Source organism: Pan troglodytes, chromosome 10 (genome assembly GCF_028858775.2).
Source record: "Pan troglodytes isolate AG18354 chromosome 10, NHGRI_mPanTro3-v2.0_pri, whole genome shotgun sequence".
In the NCBI taxonomy this organism is placed as follows: Eukaryota; Metazoa; Chordata; class Mammalia; order Primates; family Hominidae; genus Pan; species Pan troglodytes.
Window position 1 is genome coordinate 38,450,076 of NC_072408.2, and position 14,445 is coordinate 38,464,520.

At 49.5% G+C, this 14,445-nt stretch overlaps 1 protein-coding gene across 1 annotated transcript in view; it reads right to left on the reverse strand.

Moving 5' to 3' along the window:
* The window catches only part of KIF5A (kinesin family member 5A), a 36,593-nt gene that overhangs the window by 4,409 nt on the left and 17,739 nt on the right, over nt 1-14,445 (reverse strand). The window contains exons 9-26 of the mRNA XM_509167.6: nt 13,167-13,271; nt 12,830-12,978; nt 12,551-12,699; nt 12,072-12,247; nt 10,837-10,905; nt 9,958-10,164; nt 9,500-9,646; nt 6,955-7,143; nt 6,470-6,587; nt 6,076-6,140; nt 5,849-5,958; nt 5,365-5,466; nt 4,453-4,513; nt 4,146-4,217; nt 3,884-3,988; nt 1,054-1,270; nt 658-811; nt 274-356 (exon numbers count right to left, since the gene is read on the reverse strand). Coding sequence (XP_509167.3) covers nt 274-356; nt 658-811; nt 1,054-1,270; nt 3,884-3,988; nt 4,146-4,217; nt 4,453-4,513; nt 5,365-5,466; nt 5,849-5,958; nt 6,076-6,140; nt 6,470-6,587; nt 6,955-7,143; nt 9,500-9,646; nt 9,958-10,164; nt 10,837-10,905; nt 12,072-12,247; nt 12,551-12,699; nt 12,830-12,978; nt 13,167-13,271 — 2,278 coding nt within the window. The remainder of the gene's footprint in view (nt 1-273; nt 357-657; nt 812-1,053; nt 1,271-3,883; nt 3,989-4,145; nt 4,218-4,452; nt 4,514-5,364; nt 5,467-5,848; nt 5,959-6,075; nt 6,141-6,469; nt 6,588-6,954; nt 7,144-9,499; nt 9,647-9,957; nt 10,165-10,836; nt 10,906-12,071; nt 12,248-12,550; nt 12,700-12,829; nt 12,979-13,166; nt 13,272-14,445) is intronic.

The window sequence follows — 14,445 nt, forward strand, 5'->3', positions numbered from 1 at the left end:
CTGAGTGCAGTGGCTATTCACAGGTGTATTCACAGTGCACTTCAGCCTTAAGCTCCTGAGCTCAAGCAATCCTCCTATCTCAACCTCCCAAGTAGCTAGGACTACAGGTGCATGCCACCACACCTGGCTATATGTATTTTTTTTTTTATTTGAAGCCTTGGCACACCAGAAAGGTTCGGTCAGTATTTTTTGTACACTAAGGTCACTTACTTTTATGCCTCTCAACTTGCCCTGAGGACCCCAAAGGTGGGATTACCCATCTTTTTCACTCACCATTGTCCATGTTGGCCTTCTGGTAGGAAGCCAAGGGGCCGCCAGAAGATGTGGCTCCACTGCTGGTACAGGAGTTTGCAAAGCTGGATGGAGCAGAGGAAAGAGGCAGCCTCTGACACCCACCCTCCACTAGTCTGAGGACCACTAATCCACACTCATCCTCAGCGATAGAGCTGCTCAGCCCTCCCCATCCCCAGAGAGCAGAGGAAAACAAACACGGCCACAGGCTGGGAGGGCAGACACCTACCTTCTAATCATAGGCATGAAGTTGAGAAAGGGTTTAGGAAAATAATTAAGCCACAACCAATAACTGCCCCCACCCTATGCCTTCTAGGGTCCAGGGAGCCTTGGGTGGGACTCCAACCCACACGTGTGGTCACTCACTACATATCTGAGGTGGAGCTGGGTGTGGCCTGCAGGTAGAGATTCTGGTAGTTCTGGAAGAGGCTGTTGGTGTAACTGATGCACTCAGGGCTCCGGGTGCCATAGGGGTTGGTGGGTGAGGATGCTGGGTAGTGGCCAGGCCGGACGGGTTTGGCTGCAATAAAGAAAGAAAACAACCATGAGGAGGCTATGACCCTGCATTTGCCCTGGTCCCTGAGGTCATTTAGCTGGGGTTGAACTGAGTTGCTTGTAACATAATCACTTTTTTACTTTTTGGGGGGAAGTGGGATGAGGCTAGGGGTAGGTAAGAAGCAATAATCTAGTTGCTTGGCAATTAGCAATTTGCTAAATTTGCTTCAGGAGATACTCCCACCTTGCCTGCTAACACCTACTCACCAATCTGGGCAGAATGGCCCCGTTTGCCCGAGCTCTTGTAGCGAACGGCCTCCTTGATGCGGTCCACCTCCTGCTGGTACCGGCGCTTGTCCTTCATGGCGCCCTCCTTGGCCTCCTTCAGTGCACCCTCCAGGGCCTTAACTCTCTCAGCCGTAGCCCTAAGTCGTTTTTCCAATTTAGGAAGCTCACAACGCAGATCTGCATTGTCACGTACCAGCTATGGGGCAAGCCAAAGGGAAGAAGTGGAAAGGAAGGCAAGTGACCCAAGACAGTCACCCAGAGGAGTGTAGGGGACAGGGGTGAGGAGAGAGAATAAAGAAAAATCAGGAGTCAGAGAAGATGGAGACCATGTCATTTCCTCAAAAGGCCTCATTGCCTTTATGTAATGGACTGTTCTGTCCAGCTCATTCCTTCTCCCAGAGCGAAGGGTGGGTGGTCAGGCATTTAAAAGTTATATAATTTTCTAGGCAGTAAAACCTGCCATCTCCACTGCAGCCCAGAACTCTTGTGACAGCGCCTTGTCCTGTCTCCATCTGGTTTCCCCCACATCTCCCAGCATGTGCCAGATCAATAGCCCCAGGGCGGCCATGGGGATGAGGGACCTGCTTCCCCAGAGAGGGCTTTGTGGGCATGCAAAGGGTGGGGCAGCAAGGGCACAGTAGCAATTTGGTGGCTGTGGCATTGAGGAGAATCTGTGCATGGCAGGTGCAGTGCAGAGCAGGAGCAGAAGCTGGAATTCAGGAGCCCCTGACATACACATATAGACAGGCAGAGCCCGCCCCGTAGGAAGGAAAGAAAATGTTTGAGGTCTCACAAACATTTGCACTCATTACCTTCACATTCAAGGACTTCATGGGTTATCCCTCCCCCAGTGCAATTAAGCTAGAGCATGGGAGCAACCACCCTGCAGCCCGAAAAGACTTCCTGATCTTTTTACAGGTTCCACACAATGACTGGGGGCACTACAGGTTGCAAAAGGAGCAGGGCCTTGGAAGACAGCGGGTAAATCAGCATAGCGGGGAACACTGGGGGCTCAAGGGGACAAGCTAGAAACCCTTCCATGCAGTTTCCATTTGGACAATTTATGGAGTATAAGCAATGTTTTGCTGTGACAATACTTTAGCTTAATTGATATAGGGCTATAGTCCTGGCTGTTAAGATTCTCTTAACTGAGAAGTTTTTATCTCCTTTTCCTTTTTACTCTTGTGTCTGCTGAGGTAGGAAATTGTAGTGAGTCCTCTATTTATCCTATAGGTGAGTCATTTTTGTTTTTTTGGGACTTTGAACAGAGGCAGAGGCTTCAGTGACGATAAAGGAAACTGTGTGGTTGTGTTTTTTCATGGAAATTTTTTTGGGGCTTGCTCCATAGAGCAGGGCTTTCCCATAGGCAGAGAGGCCCAGAGTAGCACACACATGTATGTGTGTGTTTTAAGCAACATAATATGGATTTGGACAGAGAGGGAAAGTGAATGCGGGAATGAAAATCGAATGGCAGAATTGATTTCAAATGTTTCCTATCTGCCTTTCAACTTTTCTATAATTTTGTTACTCAGTTTCATAATAAAGGAAATAAAATCGTAGCAAAGCCCTCTGCAGGCCTAAATAAAATAAATAAACTCTGTACATTATCACTGGGCACAGGTTTAGGATTCATTAAGAAAAAAAAAAGTACTGAATATTTACTATATAAGCTGGGCATTACACTGGGAGGAAAAGAAGTTTAAGTGCTAGGCTAGTGAGAATGTAAGTTTAAATGGAATCTTAAGGTAGATTTGAAAGGAAAGGAATGAAGTATAGGTTAGGGTTTATTTTATGAATTAGTTAAAAGGACCAGTTGACAGCCTGCTGAGCCTGTCTTCAAGGCTCAGATATTTAGTGCTAGTGAGAGTGCCCCTACCCAGCATGCACCAAACATTTCCTGTCCTGACTCCTTTGGACTGCCCTTCTGCATCCCCACCCCATACCTTTGAAACCCAGTCATCCACCTAAAGAACCGCAACAGCAAGGAGGGGGACAGAGAGGCAGCAACTTAATACACAGGAGTTTTGACTGGGGCCCCAACCAGGGGCTGGTTGGGCCATCTTAGGGACATCATTTTTTTTTAAATTGAAACAGGGTCTCACTCTGTCACCTAGGCTGGAGTGCAGTGGCATGATCACAGCTCACTGCAGCCTCTACTTCCTGCGCTCAAGCAAATTGCCCTACCTCAGCCTCCCAAGTAGCTGGGACTATGGGTGTGTGCCACCACATCCGGCTAATTTTTGTATTTTTTGTAGAGATGGGGTTTCGCCATGTTGCTTAGGCTGGTCTTGAACTCCTGTGCTCAAGTGATCCGCCCGCCTCGGCTTCCTGAAGCACTGGGACTACAGGCATGCACCACTGTGCCTAGCCAGGGACATCATTTAATGTCCCTGCATGCCTGCCACAGACCTAGACAGATGGAGTTCTCTCCACGAGAGAAGCCCAACTCCCTTGCTTCTTCTCATCTCCCTGCCTTCCATCTCTGGGTAACGTCTGACCAGTCTCCCTCCTGTATAGTTACAGCCCATGCCTCTGTTAGTTTCAACCTCTCCCTCCAAGGTAGGCCTGGGGAATTCCACTTTGAGCAGAGGTGGGTTAGAAACTTTGAGAAGGGAATACAGGCATGAAACAAAGAACAAGGTACAAGTGGACCAAATATGGTATAAAGAAGGGATTAGTAGGGAAAGTAAAAGCGAACAGTAAGGAAAACATGCAACTGGATTTTCCTGAATCCAAGGGGCCTCTGAGGATTTGGTATGCTAGCTACCCGGCCTCAAAAATTCTCTTCACTCCTTCAGCAGACTCTTACCTGTTTGTGAACCTTTGTAAGCTGTTCCAGGTTGTTCTCAAGAAAGGAAATCTTCTGCTTTTGGGAGTGAATCCCCCCACTGTCTTCGGGCTCCATTTCTGCACTCTGAGAACAGATAATAGGAAAGACGTGGCTGTCCTGAGGCCAAACAGGTCCCACCAAGACCAGGCCAAGCCAGCCCCATAGGGGCAACAGGGGCAGGAGAAACCTAAGGATGGGAGGAGGATGTGGGGGCTGATAAGACCCCAAGGACAGCACTCACTTTCTTGACTCGAGTCGTGACGTCTTGAACGAACAGCTTGCGAAGGTTGTGGAGGGTCTGGAGTTCCCGGGCCTGGAAAGAATGATGAAAAATTGGGAATAGCCAGATACCAGGTCTGTCCTATTCCTCCAGAATTATAGGTACCTCCAGTCTCTATAATCAAGTGAGTCACTTATCCTTTAGGAAAAAATGTGTCTTGATTACGCTACAGAATGGCTGCAAAAGGGCAGGAGGAATAGGGTTAGGAAGAAATGAAGCCTCCCCACTCCCCAGTCCTGTGAATTTGGCACAGAAGGGAACCACTCACAACTGTCTCCTCCAGACCCTTGAGGTCCTGCTTGGACTGCTCATGTCGCTCGTACAGAAATCTGTAGCAAGAGAAATAAGGGAAATGGAAAGATCCCTCAGGATTCTCCTTCCTCTTGCCTCTTCCTCTATTACTTTTATCTCCATTTAAGTATTACTATTATTGTTATTTTGTGAAACAGGGTCTCATTCTGTTACCTAGGCTAGATAGAGTACAGTGGCACAATCAGGGCTCACTGCAGCCTCAACCTCCTGGGCTCAAGGGATCCTTCCCACCTCAGCCTCCCAAGCATCTGGGACCACAGACGTATGCCACCATGCCCAGCTAATTTTTGTATTTTTAGTAGAGACAGGGTTTTGCCATGTTGCCCAGGCTGGTCTCGAACTACTGAGCTCAAGCAGTCCACCTGCTTTGGCCTCCCAAAGTGCTGAGATTATAAGTGTGAGCCATCGCACCCAGCCTATTATTATTTATTACACAAGTTACTCATGTTTACTGTGCAAAAATTAGAAAAGAATTTTAAAGAGAGACATAAGGTGAGTTTTTATAAAAAGCCTATGATTCTACTATTTACAGATCAAACCAACATTAACCTTCTGGTGTCCACCTTTCTAGACTTTTTTCTATGCCTACATATCCATGTATACATTTTTATGGGATCATACCATGCATATGGTTTTGTAACCTGTTTTTACACTGAATAGAACATCGTAAACCTCCTTCCATACTGGTGAATACTCAACGGCAGTCTTTGCTGAGAGTGTCCTTTTTGTCCCGTCTCTACCCCATCATATTTTTCCCATGAGTCACCCTATCATGTCTGCATGTGTGTCCTGCCTCTGCAAGCATGTCTGAGTTCGCAGTTCTGAGCCTACAAGGCTGTAGTTTTACAGGTAAATCCATGCCACTCACGTCAGCTCCTGCAGCTTGGTGCTCTTCTCGTGTTCTTCGCTCTTCAGCTTCTTGTAGTCAGCCTGAAGCTTCTCTAGCTCTAACTGGAGCTTCTGATTTAGGCTACAGAGCATCAGAAGGTAATGGAGACGGGGGGGAAAGATGTTAATGAGGGGGAAGGGAAGGCCAGCTCTTCAAACTTCTTCCTTTTTGAACGAGTGAGTCCAGTTAGAATTGATGTGTCCACCTTCAGATGCCAGAGGCAGACTCAGGCCACTGTTTCCATGACAGAGCCAGGAACCCTGACCTCTCTAATCCTGGGACCCTCAAGGATAGGGACTAGTCGTTATTCCATGTGTCTCCTGAGGTGGGGCTATGAAGTTGTGGCATTGTTGAGGGAATGACACATGGATGTTAAAGAATCAGATCCAGAGGGGACATGTGAGTCAATACAGCAAGGTGACAGGACCCGGGAGGGGCTGGAGTCGCCCTTGGGAACCCTTACTCTTTGAGCTCATCAATGGTCTTCTGCTTCTCGTTGATCTCGTCCCGGAGCCGGGCCAGCTGCCGGTGATGGGCCTCCCGGTGACTCTCCATCTGCAGCTCCAGAGCCTTCTGCAAACAACCCCACCCCAAGCTCAAAGGCCAGACTCCCAGCAACAAGCTCTGTGAGGGCCAGCACAGCTTTCACCACACCAGGCCCCAGTTGTCCCTGACACCTTCCCCACTCACCTTCACTTCATCTGCATCCTGAGTGTCAGGCTCCTTGTCCTTCAGGGCCACTTCATGCACAGTTTCTAAGGGAAAGAGGGGAAGACAGCTGACATCAAACCTACCTCTTTCGGAAAGAACTTCACGTTGTGACCAGAACTCCAGGCAGGGCTGGGAATGGACCCACAGGGATGTTCTTCTGTGTTAGGACTGTCCAATTTGATATAGCAGGAACAGAGAACAAGGGTGTATGGTTAATGTAAAATGAGCTACATGCAAAACCTTGGCTAACATATGAGTTGGCATCCATGATTTCAAGCTAATGCTTTGAGTGAGTGATTATTGGGGTGATTTATTTTGATGTTTCTGACTTTTCTGCCCTGGACAGTGGGATGGAGGTATAAGAAGGCCTCACCCTGGGCCTGGAGCTTGGCCAGCTCATCGCTCAAGGAGTCATAGGACTCTTCCAGGTGCCGCTTCTTTAGCTCCACGCTCTGCATGTATTCCGTAAGCGAGCGGATCTTGGCCTCATGCTGGTGGGAGAAAGTTGGTGAGAGGAAGAAGATGGAGCAAAGGACACAAACCCAGGCCACACAGATCTCCAACTCCAGCTCTCCTCCCAGCCCTCCCTCCTGCTACACTTCCCATGAGGGTGCAGGGTTGGGGGCCATTCCTATGGGGCTCTTCCTTTAGCTCCCATGGCTCAGGGGGCAGTACCCGCCCTGAGCCTTTACTTTTTTGGCCCTGATCTGCACCCCTGCCACCCCAGCTTTTCTGTCCTTGATTTCACTTGACCCCAGAACTTTGACATAAAGGTGGGTGTTAGGAGTTTTAGCCATAACCCCAGAGTAGCCTTCTTTCTCCCATGGCATCTGAAGGTTCTCAAACTTAGGCACTCACCTGAGAGATGAGGAGCTGGCAGGATGAGAGCTCCCGCCCAGTCACTTCCATCTTGCGGTGACACTCCACCTGGAGGTTCTCCAGCTGCCGGCACCGCTTGACCACAGACTTGACTTCTGATTTGATTTTGCTGATGTAAAGTCGGGCCACAGTGAACTCCTCCTCGATGGCCCCACTGATCTCCACTGGCTAAGGTGATTAAAGGAGGAAGAGATGCTTCTTGGCTGCTGGGAAGCTTTATCTGTTCCCTCCCACCTTCTACCTACCCATACACACCCACATATGCAGGGACTCAAATGGGATGGGTATTTTCCAAACGACCTTTAGCAGCTCTCTATCACTGGCATTTCACATTAAATTCCTCCGACTGCATTTAAAAATCCAATTCTGGCTGGGCGCAGTAGCTCATGCCTTGTAATCTCAGCACTTTGGGAGGTCAAGGTGGGTGGATCACCTGAGGTCAGGAGTTCGAGACCAGCCTGACCAACATGGTGGTGAAACCCTGTCTCTACTAAAAATACAAAATTAGCCAAGCATCATGGCACATGCCTGTAATCCCAGCTACTCAAGAGGCTGAGGCAGGAAACTGCTTGAACCCAGGAGGCGGAGGTTGCAGTGAACCGAGGTCACACCACTGCACTCCAGCCTGGGCGACAGAGTGAGACTCCATCTCAAAAAAAAAAAAAAAAAAATCCAATTCCGGGCCGGGCTCGGTGGCTCACGCCTGTAATCCCAACACTTTGGGAGGCTGAGGTGGGTGGACTACGAGGTCAGGAGTTCGAGACCAGCCTGGCCAATATGGTGAAACCCTCTCTCTACTAAAAATACAAAAAATTAGCCAGGAGTGGTGGTGTGTGCCTGTAGTCCCAGCTACTCGGGAGGCTGAAGCAGAAGAATTGCTTGAACCTGGGAGGCGGAGGTTGCAGTGAGCTGAGATCACACCACTGCACTCCAGCCTGGGCAACAGAGCAAGACTCCATCTCAAAAAAAAAAAAAATCCAATTCTGACAGTCCCCCACTTACAAATAAATCTTATAAAGCAACATGATTTTCTTTTGATCTCCTTGATCACCCAGATTATTCTCACATCCACAGATTTGCATATTTCATTCTGAACTCTGTGCTTATGCCCCACCTCTAACTCCTACTGCAAGCACTGCTCTGTTGCTGCTGCTTTTTTTTTTTTTTTTTTGAGACAGAGTCTCCCTCTGTCACCCAGGCTGGAGTGCAGTGCCGCATCTCTGCTCACTGCAAGCTCCGCCTCCCAGGTTCACGCCATTCTCCTGCCTCAGCCTCCTGAGTAGCTGGGACTACAGGCGCCCGCCACCATGCCTGGCTAATTTTTTGTATTTTTTTAGTAGAGACAGGGTTTCACTGTGTTAGCCAGGATGGTCTCAATCTCCTGACCTCGCCTCAGCCTCCCAAATTTTTTTTTTTTTTTTTGAGACGGAGTTTCACTCTTGTTGCCCAGGCTGGAGTGCAATGGTGCAATCTCGGCTCACTGCAACCTCTGCCTCCAGGTTCAAGCGATTCCCCTGCCTCAGCCACCTGAGTAGCTGGGATTACAGGCATGAGCCACCACACCCGGCTAATTTTATATTTTTAGTAGACACAGAGTTTCTCCATGTTGAACAGGCTGGTCTCGAACTCCTGACCTCAGGTGATCCACCCGCCTCGTCCTCCCAAAGTGCTGGGATTACAGGCGTGAGCCACCGTGTACAGGCTCTTTTTTTTTTTTTTTAAGACAAGGTCTGGCTCTGTCGCCCAGGCTGGAGTGCAGTAGCTCAATCATGTCTCACTGCAGCCTCAACCTCCCATACTCAGGTGATTCTCCCACCTCAGCCTGTCAAGTAGCTGGTACTATAGGTGTGTGCCACCACCCCCAGCTAATCGTTTGTATTTTTTGTAGAGATAGGGTTTCACTATGTCACCCAGGCTGGTCGTGAACTCCTGGGCTCAAGCGATCCGCCTGTCTCAGCCTCCCAAAATGTTGGGATTACAGGCATGAACCACCATGCCTGGCCTCCATTGCTTCTTTATTCAGCACCCGTTAGAATTTAGTTTAGTTTTGTTTTGTTTTTAAGGCAGAGTCTCACTCTATAACCCAGGCTAGAGTGCAGTGGTGTGATCTCAGTTCACTGCAACCTCTACCTCCCAGGTTGAAGTGATTCTCCTGCCTCAGTCTCCTGAGTAGCTGGAATTACAGGTGCACATCACCACGCCAGGCTAATTTTTGTATTTTTAGTAGAGACAGGGTTTCGCCATGTTGGCGAGGTCAGGTCTCGAACTCCTGACCTCAAGTGATCCGCCCGCCTCGGCCTCCCAAAGTGCTGGGATTACAGCGGTGAGCCACCGTGCCCAACCTAGAATGTATCTTTTCAATTGGGTCTATACAAGCCTCTACCTGTCTTCCTGGGTCTAGTTCAAAGGCATGTTTCCTGGCTCTCTGGCTGCCTTTCTCAGTATCTGTGAAGGCCTGGATGGCTCATCTTGCATCTTCCACTAGTGCCCAGCCTGAACAAGGCTGCTGTCTCTCACCACTCACCAGCTTAATCTCCCCGTTGCCCACAATGACACTGAACTCGCTCAGATCCTTCATCAGCCCGTTCAGCACCTCAGCAATTCGTTTTCGCTGGTGTCCACTGACCTCCTGTAGCCGCTGCAACTCAGACTCCAGGGACAGCATGGTGGCCTGGGGACAGCCCCTCAGGTCATTCCTGTTGCCATCCTCCTGCTCCCTTGCCCAGCCCAGGCAGAGGCCTCTCCCTTCATGCAAGACCCGAGGGCTGCTATGAAGAGAACACAGGCCCTGCAGAAGAGTCTGAAAGACAGAGGGACTGCGAGGGGAAAGTGCAGTGACAGGGTTGGGGAGGGACTCACAATGCACTGAACAGCAGTGCAGAGGTGCAGCCACCATACAGCCCTGGAAGGATGCAGAGGTCCCCTCGACATGGGAGATGTTCTGTGGTCAGGGAGCTGTTGGACCATTGGCACACCACTTACCACCTTCTGAGACAGCTCATCCACCAGAAGCTGGTTCTGCTGGCTCTTCTCCTCCACCTCCTGGGACTTCTGGTCATAGTTCACAGCCAGCTCCTCCAGGGCCTGCAGCACTTCCTTCACCTCATCCTTAGCGGCATCGTTCTCTGATTGCAGGTGGCTCAGCTCCCGCTGGACCTTCTCGTTGTCTCCTCGGGTGGACACCAGCAGCTTCAAGGGAGAGGAGTGGCATGTGGGAAAGATCACTGCCAGTGACCATTTCTATGGCCTTGGGTCTGGGAAGCTGAGCCCCCACCCTACCCAAAATAAAGAGTTAAGAGGAAGTGGGCTTTAGGTTTCATAGAAATAGGGCAACAGAATGAAGAATGAAGAAGCCCCCAGACTTTAAAATTTGTGCTTTAAGAAAAGCCCCAGCCGGGCACAGTGGCTCACGCCTGTAATCCCAGCACTTTGGGAGGCCTAGGTGGGCAGATTGCCTGAGCTCAGGAGTTCGAGACCAGCCTGGGTAACATGGCAAAACTCCATCTCTACAAAAATTAGCCATGTGTGGTGGTGCACTTGTAGTCCCAGCTACTTAGGGGGCTGAGGCAGGAGGACTGCTTGACCCTGGAAGATCGAGGCTGCAGTGAGCTGAGATTGCCCCACTGCATTCCAGCCTAGGTGACAAATTGAGACTCCATCTCTAAAAAAAAAAAAAGAAAAGAAAAAAGAAAAAGAAAAGAAAAGCCCCAGTGAGGTTCCCAGACTTCCGCTGTTTGGGGGAGTGATTAATCCCCAAGCAGAAAGCGCCTTCTTCCATCTGATTTTAAAAAGCTCTATTCCATGCCTTCCAGTGATGAACAGAACCCCTTTCCTCTCATGTCCTGCCCTCCCTCCTATTACCTCTTCCTGGTCCAGCATTTGCTGCTTGAGCTTCTCTATGAGTTGGCTTTGTTGGTTGATTTCATCATCCTGTTGGAGGCAACAGGGAAAGACAGGTGAAGGGAAGCTACTCCTTCCAGTTTAGACGTAAGAAGTTTGGGGGTAGAGGCAGGATCCTGATAAAAATCCAGATAGTATAAGCTTTGAGTTAGAAACCCCATATCCTACAGGAAGATCGGTTGAAGCCAGGAGTTCAAGGCCAGCCTGGGCAACATAGTGAGACCCTGTCTCTACAAAAAATTTAAAATATTAGCTAGCCTGGTGGTGCATGCCTTTAATCCCAGCGCATTGAAAGGCCAAGGTGGGAGGATCGCTTGAGGCCAGGAGTTTGAGACCAGCCTGGGCAACAAAGTGAGACTCCAACTCTACCAAAAAAAAAAAAAAAAAAATTAGCTGGGCGTGGTGGTGTGCACCTGTAGTCCCAGCTCTTTCAGAGGCTGAGGTTGGGGGGGATCCCTCGAGCCCAGGAGTTTGAGGTTGCAGTGAGCTATTATTGCACCACTGCACTTCAGCCTGAGTAACAAAGCAAGACTCTTTCTCTCAAAGCAAAATAATAATAATAAATGAAAATAAAAATACATTTATGAAGAATTATTAATGAAGTAGGAAATTGTGCATAATATAATGCTGAATGAAAAAAATCAGATGTATAATTACATATACAGGCCGGGCACGGTGGCTCACACCTGTAATCCAAGCACTTCAGGGGGCCGAGGCGGGCGGATCGCCAGAGGTCAGCCCAGCCAACATGGTGAAACCCCGTTTCTACCAAAAATACAAAAATTAGCCAGGCGTGGTGGCGTGCGCCTGTAATCCCAGCTATTCTGGAGGCTGAGGCAGGAGAATCACTTGAACCCAAGAGGCAGAGGTTGCAGTGAACCACAATCATGCCTCTGCACTCTAGCCTGGGCGACACAGCAAGACCCTGTCTCAAAAAAAAAAAAATTACTTATACAGTATAACTCAATTGCATGGTATATGCACAGAGAAAAGCAAAATGTTGAGTGTTATCTCTGAATAGTGGATGATTTTAATTTTCTTCCATACATTTATATTGATGTTTCCACATTTCAAGCATAAGCATTTATCCCTTTTAAAACCAGAAAGAGGCAATATAAGCGATTTTCTTTGATCGCTTATATTTCTACCTCTCATCCCACCTGGCGTGCCTCAGTGCCCTGCCTGGCCGCCCTCACCTTGTCGTCAAGCTGCTTATAGAGACGGCGGATCTCCTCCTCGTATTTCTGCCGCTCCTCGGGCGCGATGCGCACCACGATGGATGAGTTGTCATTCACAGGGGTCTCCTCACAGAGCTCGGCTCCCAGGGCTGCCTCCTCCCCAGCCAGGCGCTCTGTCTCAGGCACATTCTCTCCTGCAAAGGGGCAAGACAAGGTGAGAGATGGAAGAAGAAGAAGCTGCATCCACGAGTTCTTCCTTCTCACTCACCATGCCCCTTGAACTCTCTTGCCAGGTGGACCTTCTACCTTTTGGGAGTATGGGAGGTAGGTAGTCAGGCCCCTCCCTTCCCCCATGACTGCTCTACTGCACCTGTCCAGAAACACAGCTCCTCTTCTTGGAGATTGGCCTGGCCAGAAACACCACCCAAACAGAGTTGGCTCCCAAACCTCCTCCTCCTCTTCCCACTGCCCCTCACTCCCACCTATCCCTCTCTAACCATTGCGCCACCGGCTCAGCTCAGCCTCCAGCTTCGCAATCGTCTCCTTCTGGGCTTTTGTCTTCTCCTTCTCCTTCTCGTATTTCTTCTTCCACTGCTCAGCAGTCAACTCCAGATTTACTGAGGCAGTGTTCTTAATGGTCTTTGCCCTGGGTGAGGAGAAGAGAAACAAAGAAATGAGAGCAACATTAGACTTGGGTGACCCTGAGGAGAGAGAGCCGCAGAGGCTGGGATGGGAAGCTGGGTACCAGGGATCCCTCTGGGGACCCTGCCACTGACCGCTGCCCAAACATCAGGGTGGACTTGGTCTCTGCATCATTATAACTGGACGGTGAGCAACAGATGAACATAGTCGTCCGGCAGTTTCCCCCGAGAGAGTCCTGGAGAATCCTTGTCATTTTGCTGTCACGATATGGAACATAGCTTTTCTGGGGGAGGAAGGAGACCAGGAATCAGAAATAAACAAATAAAATTCAACAGGGAATCAGAAAGGGTAGTGGTGCCACCCCGGGATCAGGCAACCCATGAATTGGGGCATGATCATATGGTGGCATTAGCAGGTGGGGGAGGAGATGGAGTGTGGCTTGAGGGGTGAGGGGACCTAAGGATCACTCACAGTGCCCTCAGCCAGTGCGGAGATCACATTGCCCAGAGCTGACAGTGACTTGTTGATATTCTTTGCCTCGTCCAGCACGGCTCCCTCTGCTCCAGTCTTGCTGACCTACCAGGGCAGTAAGAGATGAGTGTGTATGAGCAGCTGCACATGGAGAGGGCTGTCACCACCTCGTTCCAGGGCTCAGTCCACGGAGGAAGGAAGGAACAGGGAAGAAGATGGAGTAACACAGATGCTTGGCTGGGATTGGGGAAGGCCCTTCCTCTGTTCCCCTAAACTGTCTTGTCAAACACCACATTGCCCCTAACCCCTGCCACATATTACATGATTCCTTTTTTTTTTTTTTTGAGATGGAGTTTCACTCTTGTTGCGCAGGCTGGAGTGCAATGGTGCAATCTCGGCTCACCACAACCTCCGCCTCCCAGGTTCAAGCGGTTATCCTGCCTCAGCCTCATGAGCAGCTGGGATTACAGGCATGTGCCACCACGCCCAGCTAATTTTGCATTTTTTGTAGAGATGGGGTTTCTCTATGTTGGCCAGGCTGGTCTCGAACTCCCGACCTCAGGTGATCCACCCGCCTCGGCCTCTCAAAGTGCTGGGATTACAGGTGTGAGCCACCGTGCCCAGCCATATGATTCCATTTATATGAAATGTTCAGGATAGGCAAATCCATAGAGACAGAAAGTAGATTAGAAGTTGACAGGGGATGGGGTTAGGGGACAATGGAGAGTGACTGTGAATAGAAGATGACAGTGCTCTAGAATTGGATAGCGTAATGGTTGCACAACCTTGGGAACATACTACAAACAACTGAATTGCACTTTAAAATGGTGAACTTTATGGTATGTGAATTATATCCCAATGCAAATCATTTTTTAGTTAAAAAAGAGTCGGCCGGGCACAGTGGCTCATGCCTGTAGTCCCAGCACTTTGGGAGGCCGAGGCAGGTGGATCCCGAGGTCAGGAGTTCGAGGCCAACATGGTGAAACCCCGTCTCTACTAAAAATACAAAAATTAGCTGGGCGTGGTGGCTCATGCCTGTAATCCCAGCTACTAGGGAGGCTGAGGCAGGAGAATCACTTGAACCTGGGAGGCGGGGGTTGCAGTGAGCCGAGAGCGTGCCACTGCACTCCAACCTGGGTGACAGAGCAAGAATCCGTCTCAAAAAAAAAAAAGAGCCAAGGACCAGCCTGGCCAACATAGTGAAATCCCGTCTCTACTAAAAATACAAAAAATTAGCCAGGCGTGGTGGTGGGCACCTGTAATCCCAGCTACTTGGAAG